The sequence below is a fragment of the Ostrea edulis genome, chromosome 1, assembly GCF_947568905.1.
Source record: "Ostrea edulis chromosome 1, xbOstEdul1.1, whole genome shotgun sequence".
NCBI classification, from domain to species: domain Eukaryota; kingdom Metazoa; phylum Mollusca; class Bivalvia; order Ostreida; family Ostreidae; genus Ostrea; species Ostrea edulis.
In genome coordinates, this window is record NC_079164.1 from 83,700,376 (window position 1) to 83,724,253 (window position 23,878).

At 34.5% G+C, this 23,878-nt stretch overlaps 2 protein-coding genes across 3 annotated transcripts in view; one reads left to right on the forward strand and one right to left on the reverse strand.

Annotated features, from left to right (window-relative positions):
* The first annotated feature begins 8,042 nt into the window (after positions 1-8,042).
* LOC125678228 (cdc42 homolog) lies at positions 8,043-14,916 on the forward strand. Of its 2 annotated transcripts, none has more exons than XM_048916500.2 (4): positions 8,043-8,206; positions 8,940-9,240; positions 10,775-10,972; positions 13,643-14,916. In XM_048916500.2, the coding sequence occupies exons 2-4, from the start codon at positions 8,953-8,955 to the stop codon at positions 13,730-13,732; spliced, it is 576 nt and encodes a 191-aa protein (XP_048772457.1). In that variant the 5' UTR covers positions 8,043-8,206; positions 8,940-8,952; the 3' UTR covers positions 13,733-14,916. The 2 variants fall into 2 exon arrangements, with proteins under 2 accessions (XP_048772457.1, XP_056019485.1); XM_056163510.1 differs by having other exon boundaries at positions 8,122-8,387.
* A 5,068-nt stretch (positions 14,917-19,984) lies between these two features.
* LOC125678221 (EF-hand domain-containing protein D2-like) overlaps positions 19,985-23,878 on the reverse strand; it is a 14,130-nt gene continuing 10,236 nt past the window's right edge. Inside the window, exon 4 of the mRNA XM_048916491.2 lies at positions 19,985-22,963. Within this exon, the coding sequence (XP_048772448.1) occupies positions 22,820-22,963 (144 nt within the window). The 3' untranslated portion in view covers positions 19,985-22,819. The remainder of the gene's footprint in view (positions 22,964-23,878) is intronic.

The window sequence follows — 23,878 nt, forward strand, 5'->3', positions numbered from 1 at the left end:
GTCTGATCCGCAGTCTACTATACGATACCGCGTTACCACCCGTCGAGGAAATTCAAACAGCTTCATCCTCGCATAAGAACTTCTTGAAATGAAATTCCTCACATTTGTGGTGTTTTGAACTGTCTTTTTTAAAAATATTATTTCGCATAATATTTGAAATTGTATCACATAATTAAAATTAAACTTACTAACGAAGTAAACAATCAACATTACATTCTCTGAAGTACTCTGCGAATTTTTTTTTTAAATTAACCATGTTAATCAATGAAAAGGGAATTTAGAATACAAGCATTTCATATGAAGTAGTATGGATTAATATAGTTGAACATAAATATAGTATTTCTATCGTATAGTTTTATAATTGTTTTTACGATCAATCATTATTCAATATATTTGGCAGTTCACAAGCGCCACTCGAGCAATCTGATTAAAATCAGATCCTCGATCCGCTCCTTTTTCTTCATCTTTTTTTTTTCTTGTACGGTAGCTTAGTTTTCCGCGGAATGCTGATCCATTCCAGTATTTGACAGGAAAAGAAATCAATTTCAATTATTTCTTACTGACAATATATGGAATTTTACAGACATTTAATTGGGGGGGGAAAACGTTTGAAAATTGGGAAAATATCAGTGAATTTTGGATTGGGAATGTAACCGGTCCGGACCCCAAAATAAGCCAGGAAAACCCCTGAAAGTTTACATTCACACGAAAGCTTCCTGACAGTGCATATTTAAGTTTCTTATCATCACAGCCCCCCGGGGGTAGGATGGGGCCACAATAGGGGATCAAAGTTTTACATACAAATATGTAGTGAAAATCTTTAAAAATCTCAAGAACCACTGGACCAGAAAAGTTTACCTTTACATGAAACCTAATGTTTATGACATTATAAATACAGATTCAAGATTCAAGTTTGTATAAGAATCAACACACCCCCCCCTCTCTGGGGGGTAGTTTGGGTCCACAATAGGGATCAACGTTTTACATGCGAATATGTAGGGAAAATCTTTAAATACGGGCCAAAGTGACTCAGGTGAGCGGTGTGGCCCATGGGCCTCTTGTATTGACCAATGAACTACAGTCAGTATTTGAATAAAAGAAATTCCAAGGACATTAGCTAGTCTGCTTACTCACTGAATCTGTCTTATTGTGAGGCACAGTTATCAAATGATACATCGGCGATAACAATGTTTCTTTGTAAACATGAGAAAACTTTGAGATACTGTTCTTTTATAATAAGAATATTTATTCATATAGGACCTTATAGCTATGCACACAATAAAACAATCTAATTAAAATTAGACCTTTCATCTCGCGCTTCGTTCGTTAAAGCGAGCGACAAACAGAAACGAAGAGCGAGATGAAAGGCAGGGGCGGATCCAGGAATTGCGGTTACGGGGGGGGGGGGGGGGGTGCCACTTTATGAGGCAGTGGGTCCAGGGCGAAGCCCTCGTGGGGGTCCAGGGGGCGAAGACCCCGGAAGCTCCTGGATTTTACAGATTTTATGGGGCTTGAAATATATCTCCTATTTAGTCATTTGTACTATTTTCTATTCATTTTTTAAAGATAAAATTAATAATATGACCCAAATTTTAAGGATTTTTTTGAAATAAATTAAATTCTCCCAATAAAGTAATTCAAGAAATCAAAAGATTTTTTAATTTATTTCTCCGGGAGTGGAAGAAATTATTACTTCTTTTATCGTTTAGTACATTTACCGAAACAAGATACCGCGATTTACCTTAAATGTGAAAAAAAAATTGGGGTGGGGGGAGGGGGGCGCCGACTGCCCCCCCCCCTCTAAATCCGCCACTGAAAGGTCTAACTTTAATTAGATTGACAATGAAATTGATACAGCATGTTATAAAAGTAGTTAAAGAAAATTACAATAGAATTAAGACAGATAATATCAAAACAATGCTAGAAAAACATCAATAATGTGAAATTTAAAACATGCCGTGCAATAAGAAAGTTCCACGCCGTACAATCAAATGATATTAAATACAATAGTTGAAACAAATATACACTTGAACAGATGTGTTTGTGAAACACAAATCCCCCCCCCCCCCCCCCCCCCCATAATGCCAATTCCAAAGATGGCCAAGGTCACAAGGACAAATATCTTTGTACCAGTAGAAAGGTCTTGCCATAAGATATGCTTATGCGCAATATGAAAGCTCTAATATTTACCATTTAGAAGTTATAACCAATGTCAAATTTTCAAAAGTAGGTCAAATGCCAAGGTCAAAAGGTTTAGTAACCGACGGAAAGGTCTTGGCACAAGGAATATTTATGTGAAATATAAAAGCTCTAACACGTACTCACTGTTCAAACTTTATTAGCAAGGTTAAAGTTTTCAAAAAGTATGTCAAACTCCAAGTCAAGGTCACAGGGTAAAAAATGATGGTACCCACAGAAAGGTCTTGTCACAAAGAATACTCGTGTGAAATATCAAAGCTCTAGCACTTACTGTTCTATAGTTATTAGTGAGGTTAGAAGTTTCAAATAGGTCAAGGTCATACGGTCAAATATTCTGTCACTCACGGAAAGGTCTTGTCACAAGGAATACTCAGGTGAAATGTCAAAGCTCTAACATTCAATGTTCGGAAGTTATTTGAAAAGGTCAAAGTTTTAAAACAAATTAGGTCAAACTCCAAGAGCAAGGTCACATGGTTAAAAGGTTTAGTACCCACGGAAAGGTCTAGTCACAAGGAATATTCATGTGAAATAGCAAAGCTCTAGCACTTACTGTTCAAAGTTATTAGCAAGGTTAAAGTTTCAGAGAACGAATGACAGGCAGGACAAATACAATATGCCCCCATCCGATCTCCGATCTCGGGGGCTTAAAAAGTCATGTTAAAACTGATGGTAAAGAAACCATGAAGATTTTACCACCTATAAAACTTATAATATGCAAGTCTAAATATATAGATGTGTTTTAAATGTTTTTTAAAAGCGTTAAAATTCTTACAACGGCGGAGGGTATCAGGTAGAGAGTACGAGGGTGTAGCTGCTGCCACATCCAAGCACCTGTTTCCACGTGGAGGTTCGACATCTAGGTCTAACTCACAGGCACTCGACGTTTTAAATATCTATAATAAAAAAAATTGTCTTCCTCTAAACATAATATTGACAAGGTATACCACGCCGCCATCTTGGTTTTCGTTTTTACCAGCTGCATCGCTTGAAAATTTCGATATAATACAATAATTAGAACCCTACCGTCTAGCAACAACTCTCTCAATATCTTATCTGTCGCATCGTTATGGAAACTCGAAATAATGTCCATTGATCAGATATAATCAAGCATCAACTATCGTCTACTGATCCTCAAAATGCGATAAATTCCTGATCTAGGGACGGAAGTTGACATCATTATGCAAATGAGAATTCCCTTGCAATGTACCCACTGACGCTTGTGCCGGGGGGGGGGGGGGGGGGGGGGGGGGGCACTGAATGCAGGGTAGTTGCAGTCCTGCAAACAATAAAACTCGGCACAATTTTGTGGTTTCGGGACAGGCTGGCACGGGAAATTTAGTAAATCTATCACATTACCAAATAACATTGGAAATGTTCATGACCCCCCCCCCCGCCCCGCTTCGACTGAAACCCACGTTTTGTCACCCATTGTGACAACACTGAAAATTTACAGATAAACAGGACTGGACATTTGCATGGATGTATAAATGTTACTGTGTACGTTTGAGAGTATACCCACGTGTAGGCGCGCGTGCATGTGTGTGTGAATTTTTCTTATTACGTTATGAAATTTACTTTCAACAGAAACGAATGCATGAATAAGTGAAGTTATAATGTTTAACGTTTAAAAAAATAAATAAAGTATATATTAATAGAATAATGTTCAAGATCTATTACCTCGCTCACTAGAACATATTTACTGCTAATTATAATATTTACTATTTTTAATTTTATCGACCAATGAAAAAAGGGCTATCCCAAAATTATGTCAACGTACGTCCACCTTTCAGCGATTTCTCGCATTTGAGAAGCAGTAGACGATGTTTGACGGTTGATTATAGCCGATAAATGGACTTTATTTCCAGTTTACTATGACGATGCGAGAGGTAAGACCTTGACAGAGTTGTTGCTAGACGGTAGGGTTCTAATTATTGTATTATATCGAACTTTTCGCCGAAATTTTCAAGCGATGCAGCTGGTAAAAACGAAAACCAAGATGGCGGCGTGGTATACCTTGTCAATATTATGTTTAGAGGAAGACAACTTTTTTTTTTATAGATATTTAAAACGTCGAGTGCCTGTGGTCTAACTAATGTCAGTGAATTTTCATACCTTGGGGAACGATTAGATTGATCATCTCTTCCAAGTGCCATTTTATGAATCACCTTATATGAGTAGAGGAGAATTTTGTATTGAATGCGCTTGTCAATAGGAAGCCTATGTAAAGAAATCAGCACTTGAATTATGTTGTGGTTATAATTTTTTGGTGAATACCAATTTTAACTTGCTGAAATGAATGTTAGCAGTGGTGTCACATCTTAAAGATAAGGCATTAGCCTTGGTTATTCTATATCTGTTGAACCGAGGGGTACATGTATATGGAGAGCCAAATTAACATAAACTCAAATAATTGAAGATATCTTCAATTATTTAAAGATATTAATTCATTTGATGCACGCAACAATTAATTAAAGATATCTTCAAATAATTATAATGATATCTTCAATTCTGAATTATTGCGCGCATTAATTAACTTGATGATAGCATTGATTCTTCAGTTCAATTGATGCGAGCTTTAATTGAATTAATGATCTCTTCAAATGAATTAATGATATCAACAAATGACATTGATGCGCGCTACATCTCAATTGAGGAGAGCAATAATTGATATAATGCGCGCATTAAATCAATTGATGAGAGCAATAATTGAAGTGAAGCGCGCATTAATTCACTTGATGAGAGCAATATTTGATTTAATGCGCGCATTAATTCAATTAAAGAGAGCAATAATTGAATTGATTATATCTTCAATTATTTGAGTTTATGTTACTTTGGCGCTCCATAGGGTTATGGGGATTTACTGTACATTGTATGTATTCATTATGTTGAGACCTTTCATTTAGTTCCAAGACTTTGGACCTCTGACCCACTTTCAGAAACTTTAACCTTGGCCATATCTTTTGAACCAAGAGGGATAGGGTTAGCAGGGCCATGCCTCCCACTGATTGATTGATTATGGTTTTACACCGTTTTGACAATATATCAGCCATTTTACGGTGGCTTCCCAATGAGCTTTGTTGTCAATCTTGTGTACTGAATTAGCAGTTGTGGTTGTAGAAGAATACCAGTAATAATGTTTATTCACTGTTACTGTCCCCATAGGGGCTTTAATGGTGGAGCCAAAACTTGATCATGTGGTAGGCGTTCTACTCGCATAGATGTAATATCATAATTAAGGAACACGAAGGTCCCTTATTCAGGGGTTCGGACACTGAGTTAGGTCATTAGGTTCCGTAATTTGGTCATAAGGGAGACATTCGATAATTTTAATCAAAAGCTAGTCTTCCTTATCCTTGAACACCTGACAAACTGAGTGGCATTAAATATTACATAATGACCAGTGAAAATACATTTAATTTGAATCTGATAAAAATCTTTATACATGGTTCGGTAATTATAAGCATGGAAGTCTAGAGCAAAATAACCCCTGTGTCAGGGACTCTGATCCTAGAGGAAGGCTGAATTGGTCCTATAGTGAAAATGCAGTGAATCTTTACTCCGAGCAGGTAGAATGAAAATTGGGTGCATATTATAGTGAGCCATTAGAACTCCATTAAAATTATTATATTTGTGTCCCTAGTTTCAGGGGTTTAGGCCCTATCGAAGGGCTTAATTGGCCGTTTACTTTCACCGAATAGTGAACATACAAAGCTTGTAACAACATTGTCTTTGTTTGTAAGGCTCATTATTACAATTGTATTTAAAACTAACTTGGCATTAATTCCATTTTTGATAATCGCACTTATACTCAAACTGCCCTTTCAAAAGATGAAATTCTTCAAAACCATGCTTCGGTTTAAGACACATTTAATATTTTTATATTCCTATTAAATCAGAATTTGTTTAAAAACTTCTAAGTGAGAAGAAAAAATCTCTTATTGTGGCCTTCAATTTGACATTTAGATATATAGCCGACGTATTATCCATTAACAATGCTAATTTTCATTCACGAAAGACGAAGATAACGAACAGTGATCAATCTCATAACTCCTGTATGCAATACAAAATTGAGAGTTGAGCAAACACGGAACCCTGGATATACCAGAGGTGGGATCAGGTGCCTAGGAGGAGTAAGCATCCCTTATCAACCTATCACACCCGCCGTGAGCCCTATATCTTGATCAGGTAAACGGAGTTATCCGTAGTCAAAATCAGTATGCCAAGAACGGCCTAACAATCGCCATGAAACACGTACGTCAGACATCATTTGATCCAATGATAGGTTGTATTGACGAACTAGATCGATCGTTATAACGACCATAGCATTTGCGAAATGCTGAGTTTAAGAGGTTGTTGGAACCCTGCACCATCAACTTCTTTGTCAGTAGCCTGCTTCGATTTAAAAATTGACCATACGCAGAACAAGCTCTTGCGTATCGAATCAGTTGAGAGACGTAAACACCATATGTAGGTGATAATGGAATATTGCTGCATAAATATGGGAAGTTGACGATGCAGGAGTTGAAAGCATCCCGTTTGTCATAACGTTCTGTTGTTAGTTTGAAAATAGGAAATAAATGTATGTCGATTTGATATATCCCAGTGAACTCGAAATAAAAGACACCTCAGAGTCGTCCACTTCTACTTCATACTTAGATATTTTGTTGAAAGTAGATATTAACGGCAAACTAACAACTCAACTTTATGACAAACGGGATGTAATACGTTTGTATATTTAGTGCTAGCTTCTCCGTAGTCTTCAGTCATCTTAAGCAAAAATTTCGTTTTCGGTTGACCTGAGGAGGGCTCGAGAATTTCACAAGATTCGTGTCATAACGTTCTCTCATTGTCTCTCTCTCTCTCTCTAGATATTCAATTGTTAAATCTCTCTCTAAATCTCTCTCTCTCTCTCTCTCCCTCTCTCTCTCTCTAGATAGATAATTGATAGATAGATGAGGCCTAGATCACCAAGTCAAATTGAAGAATTTGGACCACAAGCTATGACAAAATGAACAGCAAACTATGATGAATTAATTTTGAAATTGAAATAATTTGTGATTACAACTCTGCATGTTAACATAATATAGCAGTAAATATATTGACAAACAAGATACTGCAGTAGGACATTTGAATCGAAAACTGTATATATAAATTGATTGACAAATAACATGCATTATGAAGAGTAGTTTAGTAGTTGTTAATTCATATATAGTGAGTATATTTAACACACAAGATACTTTTGTTGGACAACAGAATTGAAACCTGTTGGCATAAAGTGATTGATATAATATGCATTAATAAGTAGAAGTTTATAGTTTGACGTGCACCAGCGTAATGTTAGCAGCATTTTTTTTTTTTTTTTTTTTTTAAGCAGAAATGAAATAATCATGTTTGACTGCTTTTCTTCACCATTTCATAGCGTAACATGATGAATATCACAAATTTTAATCGCAATGATTGATAGAGGACAGAACTTATTAAATACAATGATTTAATTAAATGTTACATATTCCTTAATTAATTGATTAATTATAAATCATGTTTGGTTTATTCATTTTTAATATATATTTTTTTACCTTGACTCGTTAGGAAATTGATTATAGCTATAACCTACCTTTTGGTATCCCCCCCCCCTTAAAAAATTAACAAAATAAAAACCGTAATTTTTAACTAAACGCGACTTCGTGATTCTAGGCCTATACATTAGATTATTCTGATTTATAGGCTGAAATTTCAAAGAATTTATACTTACAATAAGAATTATTTATAATTAAATAAGTGCTCTATTTATAATTTACCTATATTTAGACTGGTGTATAAATATTAAGGGCCGAAGAAGGACCAATCATTATTTCATAAACGTTTGCAGCGCACGTTTCTAATTATAGACGACTTAGATTCTATTAGAGTCTATTGCGCTTGCGCAGGCTAGTGACTTCCGATTAGTACACCCCGGAAACTGCAGGCTGGAGAATATCATAAATTGTTATTTTCCAAACAAACAGAGGTAATCAAAACTTTTTCCTTTATATTATGGGATAATTAGAATATAAGTAACTATCCCATTCATGACTTTATAGTCGTACTTACCTTTCTGAAATATGGATCTACAACGGCAAAATGGCGGAAGTCGCCCATTCTGATGTAGTGTTGCTGTGCATGATGTACATGAAATATTTTATACGATGGTTGGTATCTGTATCATTTCTGTATTCACAAACTCAGTTCTTATTTTTAACTGTTGGAATACTTAGCATCAAAGTCCAGATAAATCCTATTCCTTAAGGAAGAAGCGTTAGACGTGTGAAATCTTAATTACAATGAACATTGTCATGTTTGGCCTAAACAAAAGTTTCTTTATGTAAATCTAAAAATGAAACGGAACCATGGGTATAGTTTTGCTGATTACCATTAGATGATTCCACTTATTAATGTGCAGTAGTCCTGATATTTAATTGAATGAAGTCCTGTAAACATCTGACAGGAAGATCTTAATGAAAATAAGGGAGTGTCCAGTTACCAAGTTACTCATCTCTTCAGGAAAGTCATTGAATCTCAGAATATGTTGAAAATTATAGATGCATAAGTTAAATTCCTCTGTAGCCATGGTCATACATGATATAGGTATGGTGCTTGTGAAGACAATTATAATGGCTTGTATAAAGACATGAATGATGATAATGATTTATGCTAATTGTCAACTAAGCTTTATTAATATTTTTATTTAAATTTTTTTTCAGTCTCTAATTAACAATGCAGACGATAAAGTGTGTTGTGGTAGGAGATGGTGCAGTAGGTAAAACTTGTCTACTCATCTCTTACACAACCAACAAGTTTCCATCAGAGTATGTACCAACGGTATTCGATAACTATGCGGTGACAGTGATGATTGGTGGGGAACCGTACACATTAGGTCTATTTGACACAGCAGGTCAGGAGGATTATGATAGATTACGACCCCTCAGTTATCCCCAGACTGATGTCTTTCTGGTGTGCTTCTCTGTAGTGTCGCCAGCTTCATTTGAAAATGTCCGAGAAAAGGTATGCTACTACATCTTGAAAATATGTTACGATATATAAATATTTTGTTGATAACCATTATACACTCAGTGTACCAGGGTGGGGCCAAAATAATAATGATCATTGTTTTTCTCATTTGAAAGACTTCTTTAATTTGCTGATTAATGATACTGTATAAAAAATAAATGAATTATAGGAAAAGTAGAAATGGATGTACCAAATTTGCAAATTTCGTAACCTCAGGGTTCTGACTTGGGGGCAGGTTCAACATAGTCATTTACTGTAGTGTTAATATAACAAAGTCTTTTATCAATATGGTCACTTTCATAGATAATTGTGTTTAAGAACATGATCTTGTTTTATGCTGTTTCTGAATTTATAGTAGAATTTAGCTTAGATATGCAGAACAAGAATATTCTAGATTTCATGGCCTTTGGGGCTAGTGATGCTTTCTAATCAATACTCAGGCTGGAATTTTTTAAAAACCTTTCATTCATTCACATTTGGAAAAACAGCAATATTTGGTTGAAATTGGGAAAACATTTATAATTTTTAAACAGCTTCAAAAACAATACCAATTGATTTTTAAGCAAACTTCAATACAAAGATGGAAATATTCCAGTAAGGTCTTGACCCAGACACAGTCTTAAGTTTGATTTTATCAAAGTACAAATGGAGACTGAATCAGGACTTAAATCATTAACATTTGAATACTTTCATTTTGTCTATACTTGGCTGAATCGAAGTAAAACCCTTGGAATTTGTTTCCATTGAAAGATTGTTTTACTGCGTTCATTCAATCCCTGACCCATTCATTTTCATTATGATTTTCCATCTGTTCACTTATTCACTAGTACAAGTGTGGGATAGGGAAATTCTACGGATGGGACAAGATTCACAGTCTAGGAAGAGGTTTTTTCGAATCCTAGACAGCAAATCTTGCTCCAGAGGTGGAATTTCCCTATCTCACACGAATAAATATTAAAGGATTATTTTTTCACATTTTACCCACGGTTTAGTGCATAAATTCAGGAACTTTGACAAAATTCAAAATGATCAAAATCCTTATTTGAATTTTAATACAATTTACTATTGACAGGCAGAAAGAGCGTACCCATAAAGTGGTTTACACTGTATGTGTGAACTAAAATTTTTCTTTTGCTATTTTCCATCCCCCAAATCAGCTTTTAGGAATTTTTAGGTTTGATTTTGGGAAAATCATTCGTTTTTTAGCAATGGGAATGGGGCCGAATTTCAACCCTTTACAGACTCGTTAAAAATCCCGTCAGGTGACCGATAAGGTCTGTGGGCCTCTTGTTGGATTTCCCTGGCAGCTTAGATTTATTACATCGTACGTTGACCGCAGTTTTCCGTTGTCTTATTGTGACAAAATGAGAAATGGAATAATGGGATTCCACTGTATTGAAATATTGAGTATTGATTCAAAATGTATTGTGTTGAAAACTTTGTATCCATATACAGCACTAGAAATGAATGCACTGGTGACCCACAGGTTACAAATTGCAACAATTTAAGAAATGATTTCATTTTGTAGTGGGTACCTGAAATTACACACCACTGTCAGAAAACACCTTTCTTACTAGTCGGAACACAGGTAGATTTACGGGACGATGCAACAACCATAGAGAAGCTAGCCAAGAACAAACAAAAACCAATTACGTTTGAGCAAGGAGAGAAATTGGCTAGAGAACTGAGGGCGGTTAAATACGTAGAATGTTCAGCATTAACCCAAGTAAGTCACGAAATATGGAATTAATTCTTATATAGTTGGAAGAGTGCAAAAAATTAATTTTCAAAAGTAATTCGTTGTCAAGTGCAAGCAATACCTAGGCTATGCTTTAAAAGGTTACTTGTTTGCCCTTGCTAATTTTTTTCCATATTTTTATTCCCCGGGAATCGAAGATTATGGGGCTTTTAGTTTTTGGCCTGTCTGTCTGGAAAAACTTTCATTTTAGTCATATCTTTTACACCATATTAAGAGGTAGAGCTTTGACACACACACACACACACACACACACACACACACACACACACACACACACATATATATATGTTATGTGTATATTTTGTGGCAAGACCTTTCCAATGGCACCAAAATCTTTGACCTGGCAACCTTTACTTTGAACTACTTTTACAAAATTGGAATATAAGCCATATCTTCAAGTCTTTATATTTAGCATGTGCATTTCTTGTGAGAAGAACTTTCAAAGGATACCAGATTTGTTGACAGAGATCTTTGACCTAGTTTTTGGAAATTTTCCAAAAAATTTTTTTTACCTTTGGTCATATCTTTTACACTATATGATAAGAGGTAAAGCTTTCATATTTGGTATGTTTATTCCTTGTGGCAAGACCTTTCCATTGACACCAAAATCTTTGACCTGGTGAGCTTAATATTGATCTTTGACCTACATTTAGAAAATTGAAATATAAGCCATATCTTTGAAATCATAAGAGGTACTGTTTTTAGGTCACCTGAGTAACCTCAGGTGACTTATTGCAATTGCTCTTCGTCGTGCACTAACAATTTGAACGTTTTTAACTTCTTGATAACTACCATTTCAATTCTTTTCAAAATTGATCTGTAGCATCTTTGGGACAAAGGGGACATGAATTATAAATTTCAGGATTCTTGCACTCCTGGGGCCTAGGGGAAGGGGGCAAAAATTGACCAATTTTCAAAAATCTTCTTCTCTACAACTGCACTTGTGTGAAGTAAACTGAATGCTTAGTGATGTAGAGGAGGAAGGCATAGGCATCTACCAAAATTATAGATTTCATGATCCCCAGGGAAGAGATTCTGACTCCAGGGAAGGGCCAAACATGGTATATTGTATTTATGTGTGAAATATTTTACAAACATCCTTCTTTAATGTTATAAATACTAAATTTAAACAAAATGGATGTTTAGAATGAGCAGGTACCCTTTACCAAAATTGTAACTTTCATGATCGTAGGGGTAGGGATTTTGGTACCAGGGTGTGATCAAAATGGTCACAGTGATTAAATGTGTTTATCATTTGAAAGACTTCTTGAATTTTGTTGATTCTATATAAAAATTTAATGCATGTATTGGAATAGCAGAAAGGGATGTACCAAAATCTTGAATTTTGCAACCCAAGGCAGATCCGTAACGGTCATATAACTTGTTAATATAACTATGTGATGTCTTTCACCAGTATGGACACTTTTGGGGGACATTTGTATTTTACGATCACATTTCATACCGCTGCTGAATATTAGAATTTAGCCTACCATATTTTTCGGTAATAAGGTTTTATTCATTGGCTCTCCCTGTGTACCAAATTGACATATCTAAGGTCTATGTTTTAAAAAAATCCATCGGACTATGAAAAAGACCATTGAAACGGGTCATAGGGATGGAGATAAAAATGAAGTGAGGAGAAAGAAAGATAACTCTGATATAACACACCTTTTTTAGTTCTAAACAAGCGGGCTTCGTACGCTTTATTTAATATTGTACATATTTTACATGAATAAATGAGATCATTGATATATGTATGTTTCATACAAATTATTTAAAAGAAGTGAAACACAACAAACTATATGATTACTTTCAATCAGTTTTTGCTGGGCTTGCTGAAAATAGCCGATGCATACGGTTAAAACCAACAAGATGGATGATGAACAGTAAACAAATTTTGAATGTTGGATTGACAAAGTGGTTATTTCATTCACTGAATCTTTATAATGAATGAGTCACCTGTACCAGTGCTTTCCAGAGCATCTGTTAGATTATATCGGTACAACTTGTACTTGTGACAGTATCCACTTCCTAATTGACCTCATAATAGTGCTAGAAATAGCTGGGGAAAGTCCTTTGCCCTATATCCCAAATGACCAAAGAATTTTTCTCAGAAAAGGCCTGTGGGTCTCTTCTTTGTTATATATAGTTATTTTTGTATGGTTCAGTATGAATAAACAAAAACTCTTGATATGTTTCTGGCAACGTGGAGGATAAATACATATAATTATATGAAGTTTTTGACTTTTTCATATAAAGATATTTTTCAGGTATCGTATGATGTTGTATGTAACAGTAAACAGATAAATACTTTATATTGGATAATTTTGATGCACTGGATATGTTTTGCTTGATTTGGTGGATTATGAAAATCTGTGAAAAACAAAAATGCCAAAATTTCTAAGACATTGTGTGAAATTGTGCCAGAAAATAAACCACTAAGATTTTAAATAACCTGGCACTGCACTTTTTGGAGAAAAATCCATTAAATTTTCCCAATGTCAAAATTATCCGATATGCTGTATACCCAATACTAAAACTTGGTCCAGTCTGAAATCACCAATTTGCAGGGCACAGAATAATATTCTCATGTTCTAAGCAGTACTTACATATATATTTCTATCTTTTGTTTTCCAGAAAGGTTTAAAGAATGTATTTGATGAAGCTATTCTGGCTGCTTTGGAACCTCCTGAACCACCCAAAAAGAAGAAGTGTGTTTTGTTGTAATCTTTGAACTCAAGTCAGTTTCATGTGTAATCATAGAATGATTTATGATTTCAACTTATCATCTGTGGAAAAATCTTGTGCAAAATTGAAAATAAAAACCACTTTTATATATGTCTGGATAAGCATTTTCACAGATGGAAGAGTTCAGGTTGAAATAAGAGATTATTGCAACTTTCTGAAGAAAAGGGATATTTGAAGTTGCTGAGACGGAAAAGACAGGTGTTATTCTCAAGTGAACCCTTAGCACAGTGCTATGGTTTTTTTTTTTAATCCCATATGGGTCCAATGAACACATGATTTGTAAATATATATAATTGACCAACTTTTCCCTTTATTTATTTTATTTCGGTGCCAAAATCAGGAAGTGATCTGAGATAGTTCTGTGTGTTCACCCGAGATGTGAAGGGCACGGTAATCGATTTTTTTCCCTTACAAATGTAGGTCTCAATGGCTTTTTAATATTATATTTATTGTGATGAGAATTTAAATTCAGAATCATTGTTGTCTGATATTAAACCATTGAATAAAGCAATATTCTTATTAAATTTTTGATAGGAGGTATTTAATTCTTTAAATACAATAAAGGACTTGCTTGAAAAGTTAAGGCTCAGCACCCATTGTAGACCATATTTATAACTGTTATTGGGAATTCTCATAAGATTTTCATTTTTCTTTTTGTATTTTTCTTAACATTGTGTATATGATATATTGTGTAGAATACTGTACAGGATTTATAATTAAGATTCTAGAATTTAGTTTTAATTGTTTAGTAAAAATGAATTCTTTGTTTTAACATTTATCTAGGAAGTACAAAGACAGTGTGCGTGTGTGTCTGCGCGAGTGCTATTATCAGCTTTACAGAACATGTTCAGTGGTTACTAGGAATTACACTGCAATTTTTCTCCCCTTTTCAGTTGTCTGTACAAAATTTGTTGAAATTGCATGGTGAAAATTGGGTGTTATAGAAATGTAGCTTTGGTTCCTATTGTTTTGATATGCAGTTGTTGGCAGTTGTGGACCTATTTTTTATCTGTGTAACCACTGTGTGTGGTGCGTTGAAGTTGTGACTATTTGGCCGTGACCTTTGGTTATTCACCTGTATTATGTACCTGCATGTCTTTTGTCATTTATCTTGTCTAAACATTTTATTTTCACTATACTGAAATAAAGATAAAGAGTCAGTAGTCAATTTTTAGTTTATTTTGCATGTGCAGTGTGTTGTCAAAATTCCATGTCCAGTAATGTTTTCACACACAGGCATAAAGGCCGTTAGTAGAAAAAAATTCCATGTCCAGTAATGTTTTTACACACAGGCATAAGGGCCGTTAGTAGAAAAAAAATTGAACTTGACCGATATATACAGTACATTACCAATTTCTGCCCCACATAACATTAATAATTAAAAGGTAATTGAACTCCATGGTTAACTTTCAGCAACAGAAACAAATAGATGCTTAAACGGATAGAGTGTATGTGTGATTGGTCACTAATTTCTCAATTTTCGTGTAATAGTTCATTTTATACATTGTTTTCGTAAATGGTGATGGAACAGGTTTGCGATCTGCTTCCTGGTACACTGTATGAAATGAGTAAAATACCACATTTTTACTTTAATTTAAATGGTTACAAATATGAAATAACATTCTTTTCATTATGTTATAGTCAAAGTAATGCCAATTTTTTTTTCTCTTTCTAATATGCAAAAAAGTTTTAAATGATAATTGTAAATTCTAATTTGAAAGTTGGTTTGGATATGTTTTAAATGTTTATGAATAACCATAGTTAAAGAAACCCTTTTCAAATATGACACATTTTACCTAAATAAGATATGAGAAAAATATTATATACTTTGAGAACTGGAATGATTTTTTAACTCTTCTGATTATAACTTTCTGTTGTCTGTTGTTGGTGTTGTTATAAACTTTTCACATTTTCATCTTCTCCAGAACCACTTGGCCAATTTCATTCAAACTGATGGCACAAATCATCTATGGGCAAAGGACATTCAAGTTTGTTCAAATAATGGGCAACACCCTTCTCCATGGAGAGAGTCAGACAATAGCAAAAATACAAAGAAATTTTAAAAATCTTCTCCAGAACCAGCAGGCCAATTTCTATCAAACATGGTACAAATTATCCTTGTGTAAAGGGAATGCAAATGAAGCGCTTTGCCCTTTTCAAAGGGGAGGAAATAACAAAAGTAGGGTGGGGTCATTTAAAAATCTCGAGAGCTACTGGGCCAGAAAAGTTCAAATTTACATGGCAGCTTCCCGACATGATGCAAATTTAAGTTTGTTAAAATCATGACCTCTGGGGGTAAAGGTGGGACCACAATAGGGAATCAATTTTTTCCTGCAAACATATTTGAAAAAATCTCAAGAACCACTGGTCCTGACAAGTTAAAATTTACATGGCAGCTTCCTGACATAGTGCAGGTTCAATTTTATTCAAATCATGACCCCTGGGGTAGGATGGGGCCACAATAGTAGAGGAGTGGATCAAAGAATCTAATTTCAATTAGACTAGTGCAGATTCAAGTCTCATCAAATTCATGGCCCCTAGGACAAGGTTGGGGCCACAAAAGAGGATCAAAGTTTTACATGCAAATATATAGGAGAAAATCTTTAAATATGGGCCAAGGTTACTCGGGTAAGCTTTTCAAATCATTTATTTTCCATGAAGATGTGCAACAGATAGTGGTCAGTGTACAGCCAAAGAACGGTTATGGTGTCCTGATCAGGCAACAGTTCCTTCACTCTAAGATGCAAAAAGGGCAATGAAACAAAAGTGACATAAGTTAAACTAATATTTTGCACTCTCGCCCTCACATCCCTGCACCATCACTCCTTTGTTAACATGCATGCATAAAAACCAAAGAACACGAATCTGGTGATGCTTAAAGGGGCGTAGAAGATATTTTGCTGCAAAATTACACATTTTAAAATATGGATCGGCACATTTCAATTTTTTATTTGTTTTTAAAGAAATTTCTGTCACAAAATGTGCACATAGTGCAAAACATTGAATTTAGTTGACCCCGCCGCAATGCGGAAGGGGTCATTGAAATACCAATGTCCATCCGTCACACTTGACTGGATGCAACTCCTCTGAAACCGCTCAACAGATTTTGTACAAATTTTGTAGGATTGTTAGTCACCATACCATATGTAGTTGATCATATTGCGCCGCCAGTTTGATATGACAAATTTTACAGGAGTTATGGGACTTTGTTGAGTTTGTACATACTACAATATAGGAACACTTTCTTGGAAACAGCAATGACTTTTTTTTGATAGATTGTTTAGTCACAATATTTAGTTGATCATATTTACACCACAATTTTGCTTCTACAAATTTTACAGGATTTGTGGGACTTTTGCACTTTTAACTTCTTTTGTGACAGTGGGGGACATCATAGGCAGATCCAAGAATTTTTAAAAAAGGGAGGGGGGGGGGGCACTTGATCTTTTAGCTACTTTTCACAATCTCCACCCCACTCCAATTTACACCTTTTGCTTGTGTACATAACATCTTGGGAGGGGGGGGATCTTGAAACAGTTTTATACACCAAAATTCTTTGTTTATCTTTCTTCCCATGAAATATTTTGACTCTTAAATTGTGACCCCAATGGATCACAACATATTCTGAACATGGATTTACACAACATGGGGATGCCTCGACACCAATATGACTGCTGTTTTGGAGATCAAGGTCACATGGTTAAGATCAGGTTCTGCAATTACAAGGAATGCATATATGACATACGAGAAATTTATCATTATCAAAAAATTATGAGTTAGGTTTAAGATTTCAAATTTGGGTCAAACTCCAATGTCAAGATAAAAGATCATGTATGAAATGTAAGGCCTGACTGTAAGGAATATACATGTATATATGCAGATTACAAAAGCCCCAATAGTTCATGGCATTATTGAATAGGTGAAATTTTCTTTGAATTAGCTCGAACTCTCAGTCATAAACTTTGGTACTGAAGAAAGTCTCATCACTAGGAATATGGATAGGAGAGCCCTATCACACAATTTCAACAAGATGTACTGTGAGCAATGCTCACTAAGAATACCCCTCGCTTACCCCAATCTCCCAAAGGGTGTTGTTAATAGGTATAAATTACCAATTTCCTGTAAAAATATGGTATGCCTTTGTAGAAGAAAATGGAAGATATTGTCCGAACACAAATCCATGGCATAAACCTATAATTTTGACATTGATATCAAAGGTCAAGGTCATAAAGAGTTCATGAATGTACATGACACAGTCTCATGGTGATGATACACCCATGTCTTATGGTATGACTGTCAAAACCTTATAATCAAATTTGACCTTGAGGTCGAAGTTCAAGGTCATATAGAGGTCATGAAGGTACTCGACACATCGTCTCATAGTGATACACTCATGTGTCAAATATGATATGCCTATGTCAAAGAACAAAGAAGTCATGACCCTGACAAGAATCTATTGTAAAAACCTTTAATTTTTATCTTGAGGTCAAGGTCATATGGAGGTCATCAAGGTACATGACACATCGTCTCATGGTGATACACTCATGTGTCAAATATGGTATGCCTATGTCAAAGAACAAAGAAGTTATGGCCCGGACACGAATCCATTGTAAAAAAAACCCTTTAATTTTGACCTTGAGGTCAAGGTCATATAGAGGTCATGAAGATACTCGACACATCGTCTCATGGTGATCTACCTGTGTGCCAAATATGGTATGCCTAAGTCAAAGAACAAAGAAGTTATGGCCCGGACACGAATCTGCACAGACAGACAGTGATTCCTATATACCCCCCAGAACTTCGTTCGGGGGGTATAAAAAGTGTGAGCAAATGTTAAAATTTCAGACAGACAAGGACAAAACAATATGCTCCCAACTATAGTCCCAGGGGCATAAAAAATAGCTTGACTCCACACAACTCGGGAACATTGAATATAATTTAGAGTGGCCAAGCTACTCTTTATTTCCTCTTGTGGCCCCACAATTGAACAAATTTGATTTTGAACTATCTTATTAAGATATTTGCATATCACTGACTAATGAACTGCTGTTCTGAGATGAAGATTTTTAAAAAACATTTCTCTACCAATCCTAAGTAAAACTTTGATCCCCTATTGCAGTCCCACCTTACTTCAGGGAGCCACAATTTGAACAAACTTGAATCTGTACATAGGATGCTTTCACATTAACATGATTAATCATGGTTCTGTTTTCTTATAAAGATTTGCAAACATAATCTACCTTTCATTTAAATATTTTAGTCGACCAGTGGTTCTCAAGAAGATTTTTCCTACTTATCCCTTTGATCCTGTTTTGGTTCCACCCTACTCCCTGGGACCATCATTTCAGGGCCTTGCAGAGCTCATTTAAATTGGCAGTCCATTACTTTTTCTAAGCCATTGTTCAATAACAAATCAAGAGAGGTCAACCGATTACTTCCTTGCAGGGGCAATTCATGAACAATGAAATAATTTTATGACATGCATGTAGAATGGAATGGTATTCCTCATGTGATATCAAAAGGTGCTTACCAATTAAGGAGATGGACTCTAAAAGGTTATGATCCCAACTAAGAGTATAATTACAATGACAAGCATTCTTAAGAGTATTGGTATTTGTGAAAACAATTTATATTCCTTATAGCCTCTGAAATTTTATACAAAAGGTCACAATTCTACGAAAACCAGGTTAATCTTAATGAATGTCAAATTTAACTTATAATGTGCTTCAATGAATTTCATTAAAAAAATGCATGAAAAATAAAATTCATGTAAAGGGCTACTCTTGTAAAGGATGTACTGCGAGAAATTGTATATGATTGTATATTACGTACTTGATCAATATGTTTACTTTTCAATGTCTATGTGCCAATAATTCACAACATTGAACATTGTGCAGACATTTATTCAATTATGAAAATGTGTCTGCATATTTAGGTAAAGAAAATTAAGTGTCAACGTAATATCGAACTTCCGAGAACTTGCTGTGTTGTTTGTTAAAAAAAAGTTTGGAACAGCAATGTATACCTTCTCCTACATAATTTGTCGGACTTTATTTGTGATGTCAACGTTAACGATTAATGTGGCAACCTGATGTAATTAAAAATTGCTGTCCAGTGAACCACTTCAAATTTGAGAAGTTTTTCATAGTAAAATCATGTTGTAACATAAATATACTCACACCATGCTTCATCCATCCAATGCCTTTATGGTATTCTAATATTAATAGGACACAAGTTTTGCATACATTTTATTTTAGACAATTGGATACAATTATAAACATACACAAGAGCAATAGTTACAAGAGATACAAACACTTCATTAAGATGAGACCTCTGTGTGCAGAACTGCACAATCCCACTAATAAGATATACAATAGATATTAAGCAATGACATCAAAGTAATTGCATTTTTTCTCCTTTAAAAAGAGTGATAAACCATGAGAAACACTTGTACACTTTCAATGCAGCAGAATTTAGGAAATTGTCAGGTAACTTAAAGTAATTCTTGACAAGGGAATTAACTCTGTAAATCCATGCTAAAATTTGGAATTAAGTTTGTGGTTAAATTGTATGTACATAATTGAGCTTGCATGAACATAGATCTATAAAAGATTTATTAAAATCTATACAAATCTGAATTCATGTTTGGATCAAGTTTTGTTGAAATTGACAAAGTGGGTATGGAGAATATCTCAAAAAGTGTGAAAGGCAACTGTTCCACAGCTGAATTGGTTAGTGAAATTCGATCTGACAGAAAAGCTTAATAACAAGTAAGGTAATAATATCAATAAACAGACAGTAAATAACTAAGCATATCAAGTATTAGATAGCAAACAACAACAAAAAAAACATACCAAAAACAATAATACTAATGAGAAACTTGTACCCTACTGGCTCCGACAGTCTGTGTGTAGAACACCACACTGTAAGACACTGCTGTTGTGAACACGTGTAAATGTAAAACACAATTTGATTTATTACATACGTACTCTAAAGAAACAAAGGCTAATTGTACTGTCACACATGCCGTGTCACTTATATTAGCCACCCTGTCAATTGGATTATTTGTAAGAAAAGTTAGAGATGTGCTTGAACCCTTTTTATATGTGTTATATGCATTCCCACATTTAATTACTTTAGATTCCATTTTATATGCTAATAATTAATATTCAAATTAATTCCCAAGGAGCTTCTCTTGCACAGCTAGTGGAAGTTTATGCCACTTATGATTTTATGTTTACAAGAATGGATGCTGAATGAGGATTTCACTAAAGTACATAAGTAAGGAATATACTGTACGAAGAAACAGAAAGGGAAACTAATTGCAGCATGTAAAAAATTTTCCTGGCTGAAAGTTGCTTCTAATTCTACTTGTTTATGTAATGCATTTACAGATCTAATAGTAATGTATCTCAAGGAAAATCCCATTTTAAAAAATAATTAACACATCAAAAATTTGTTACATGCATACCCTGGTACCTATAAGTGGGAAATACACATGATATTCATATCTCAAATGCATGATATTTTACACTGAACATATAATGTTCAGTATGCATATACATTCTATTAAAGATTAGATAACATATTCTTTATCAGGTAATTTTGGTGTCTTGGGTATTATAAGCAGATTTTTCTCAGAAAAGTTGTTTGAAATCAAAGCGCTTTATTTTTTGGTGCAATTTCGTGTAACAAGTGTATCACTTATAAGAACAGAAATTTTGGCGCTTTTATTTTTGGCCAATTTTCCTCATCTGCTATAGAAGCCAGCATACCCAGTGTACAAAAGTTACTTGATATATGATATGCAGTTCAACTGCTGATGATAAAAGGATATGAGAATATTTTGTTCTTTTTGTCTATTATGACAATATATTTCAACAGATCTTTTATACCAGGAAAAAACCCAAATACAAGTAGAAACTAAATACATCTATATGTATAATTCAGATCTTTTGTATGTAAAAATAAAACAATTTCAGAATTCAACAGAAAAAAAAATTCTCTCAAGACTAGGAATAACACCATCCACAACGCTCACCTGAACAAGAGTGCTTTCACTGAGAAATGATAAAAAAATAAAACCTTTTATTGCACCCCACATCAAAGCCGAATGCCATGATTTGAACAAATCTGAGTATACCCGTGACAGGGCTTGCATAATATTGCAAAACTATTTCCGTAAAAATCTAGGTCTTGTAGGCACCATGGGCCAAGAATGTACCGGTATTATCTGTTATAAGAAAACATCATAATAGTTTACTGAGAAAAGATTTTAAAATGATTTTCCTATTCATCCATGTGTATAACTTCTGACTTCTATGTCTCCTAAAGGTACAATTTCAACAAACTTGAAAACTGTATTTCATTCAAACTGAAAATTAAAAACTTTCAGACAAATTAACTTATAAAATTCAGCTTTAGTGCATCTACAGAAGAATCATCAATCTGTATACAACCCTAGCATTTACCTCCTCTTTGAAGAGGAGGGGGTTGGGGGTTGCTAAATATTTGACACACTTGAATCCCTCGTATACCGTGTATGACTTTGACTAGTCCTGTAGTGATGGAGAAGAAATTCAAAATATGAGCAGATAGACAGACAGATGGAAGCCGGAAACTTTTTGATCAGAAAAACTTTTTTGGGTTTTTAGCTCAGGAGCTATAACAGAGACAAGATAACGTAACAGAATTGCATTATGATCTACATGTAAATTCTTCCCATGAACATGCACAGATCAGATTTCTATTAACATTGAACATTACACATAATATAACAATTCATTGCAAACTTTTCCCGAAAACAAAGAAAAAATAATGTTGACAGATACCTGAGATGAGGCATTCGAAATCACAAGGACAACCATGGGAGGAAAGCAAACAAATTGGACTTGTTTTTTTGCATTCAATGAAATGTAACAAAAAGTCCCAATTAATTGATTTCGTTTTCTTGAATTTTCAAAACACACATTCAATTACATTGCTGTAAAAGGTGATTAGTAACAATATCCGAGAGAAATGCTTAAAATCAATCACATACACGCACACACACTCAAACCTATCTTTCTAACTAGCAGGTTGCTTGAAGAAGTTGGCCTTTTCCTTAAATGCCTTTTGTCGCTCTTTCTTTTCCTCTAATTCCTTTCTCTTTTCCTCTTGTTCTTGTCGGATTTCCTCCTCAAACTTTTTACCGGCTGTCTGTTGCTCTATCTGCAGATTAAAAGATCAAAGGAAAATTAAACACAACACCAAGAACATCAGAAAGTGGTATACACATTATTCAGTTTATAAAGTACGATGTACAGTGATATATATAGATATATATATATATATATATATATATATATATATATATATATATATATAAAATCATTACTTAGATGCAGATGTGTGTAAATGCGTACATGTACTAAGTATGCGAACTTGATCAAATTATGAGCCCATCACAGAGCTGGCTACACTCAAAAAATTGTCAGCCCTGTTTAAAATCTGTCAGTCCTGATTTTCAGTTTTGTGATGTTTATTACTTTACAAGTAAAGCTATTTATGACATTTGTTGTCCTACACTGGCTGTTTAAATGGCCTAAACTTTTGGTTCGTTTCACCAGCAAAATCCAGATTTACATGATAGATGATAAAGAAGGTAATTGTGATATAAAACAACAACCCATCCACACTGCTCTATCTTCAAAACAGGCATTCTGAACATCCGGGTACCTGTGTCTCAAATCATTCTTAACCCCCCCCCCCTTTTTTTTTTTTTTTACAAAAATGGGAGACTTTCATTCTGCTTCTTGAAAAGAAAGGTCACAAGTTCAATCACTTAGATTGTCTATCCTCTCGTACATCCTTGGTGTATCAAGGATATAAATATTAATTACGTTGAACACATTCATTATACTAATCATTACATATATGTAATCTATTAAGTACCACACATACACGTACTGCATCATTCTTCAAATGTTTATATAAACAGAATATTCTATAATTCAAACTATTTTAAATTTATGCCCTCTAGTATTGGTCCAGATGATATTTTCTGGTGTGTACCTCAAAGTGAGTTCACCTTAATAATATTAATATTAACTTTTGATTTCCCTCCTGACTAACAATAGATTTGCT

Coding starts and splice junctions, on each gene's coding strand:
- LOC125678228 (XM_048916500.2), top strand. CDS start 8,953: ATGCAGACGATAAAGTGTGTTGTGGTAGGAGATGGTGCAGTAGGTAAA. Junction 9,241..10,774: donor TTGAAAATGTCCGAGAAAAG/GTATGCTACTAC, acceptor TTCATTTTGTAG/TGGGTACCTGAAATTACACA. Junction 10,973..13,642: donor AATGTTCAGCATTAACCCAA/GTAAGTCACGAA, acceptor TTTGTTTTCCAG/AAAGGTTTAAAGAATGTATT.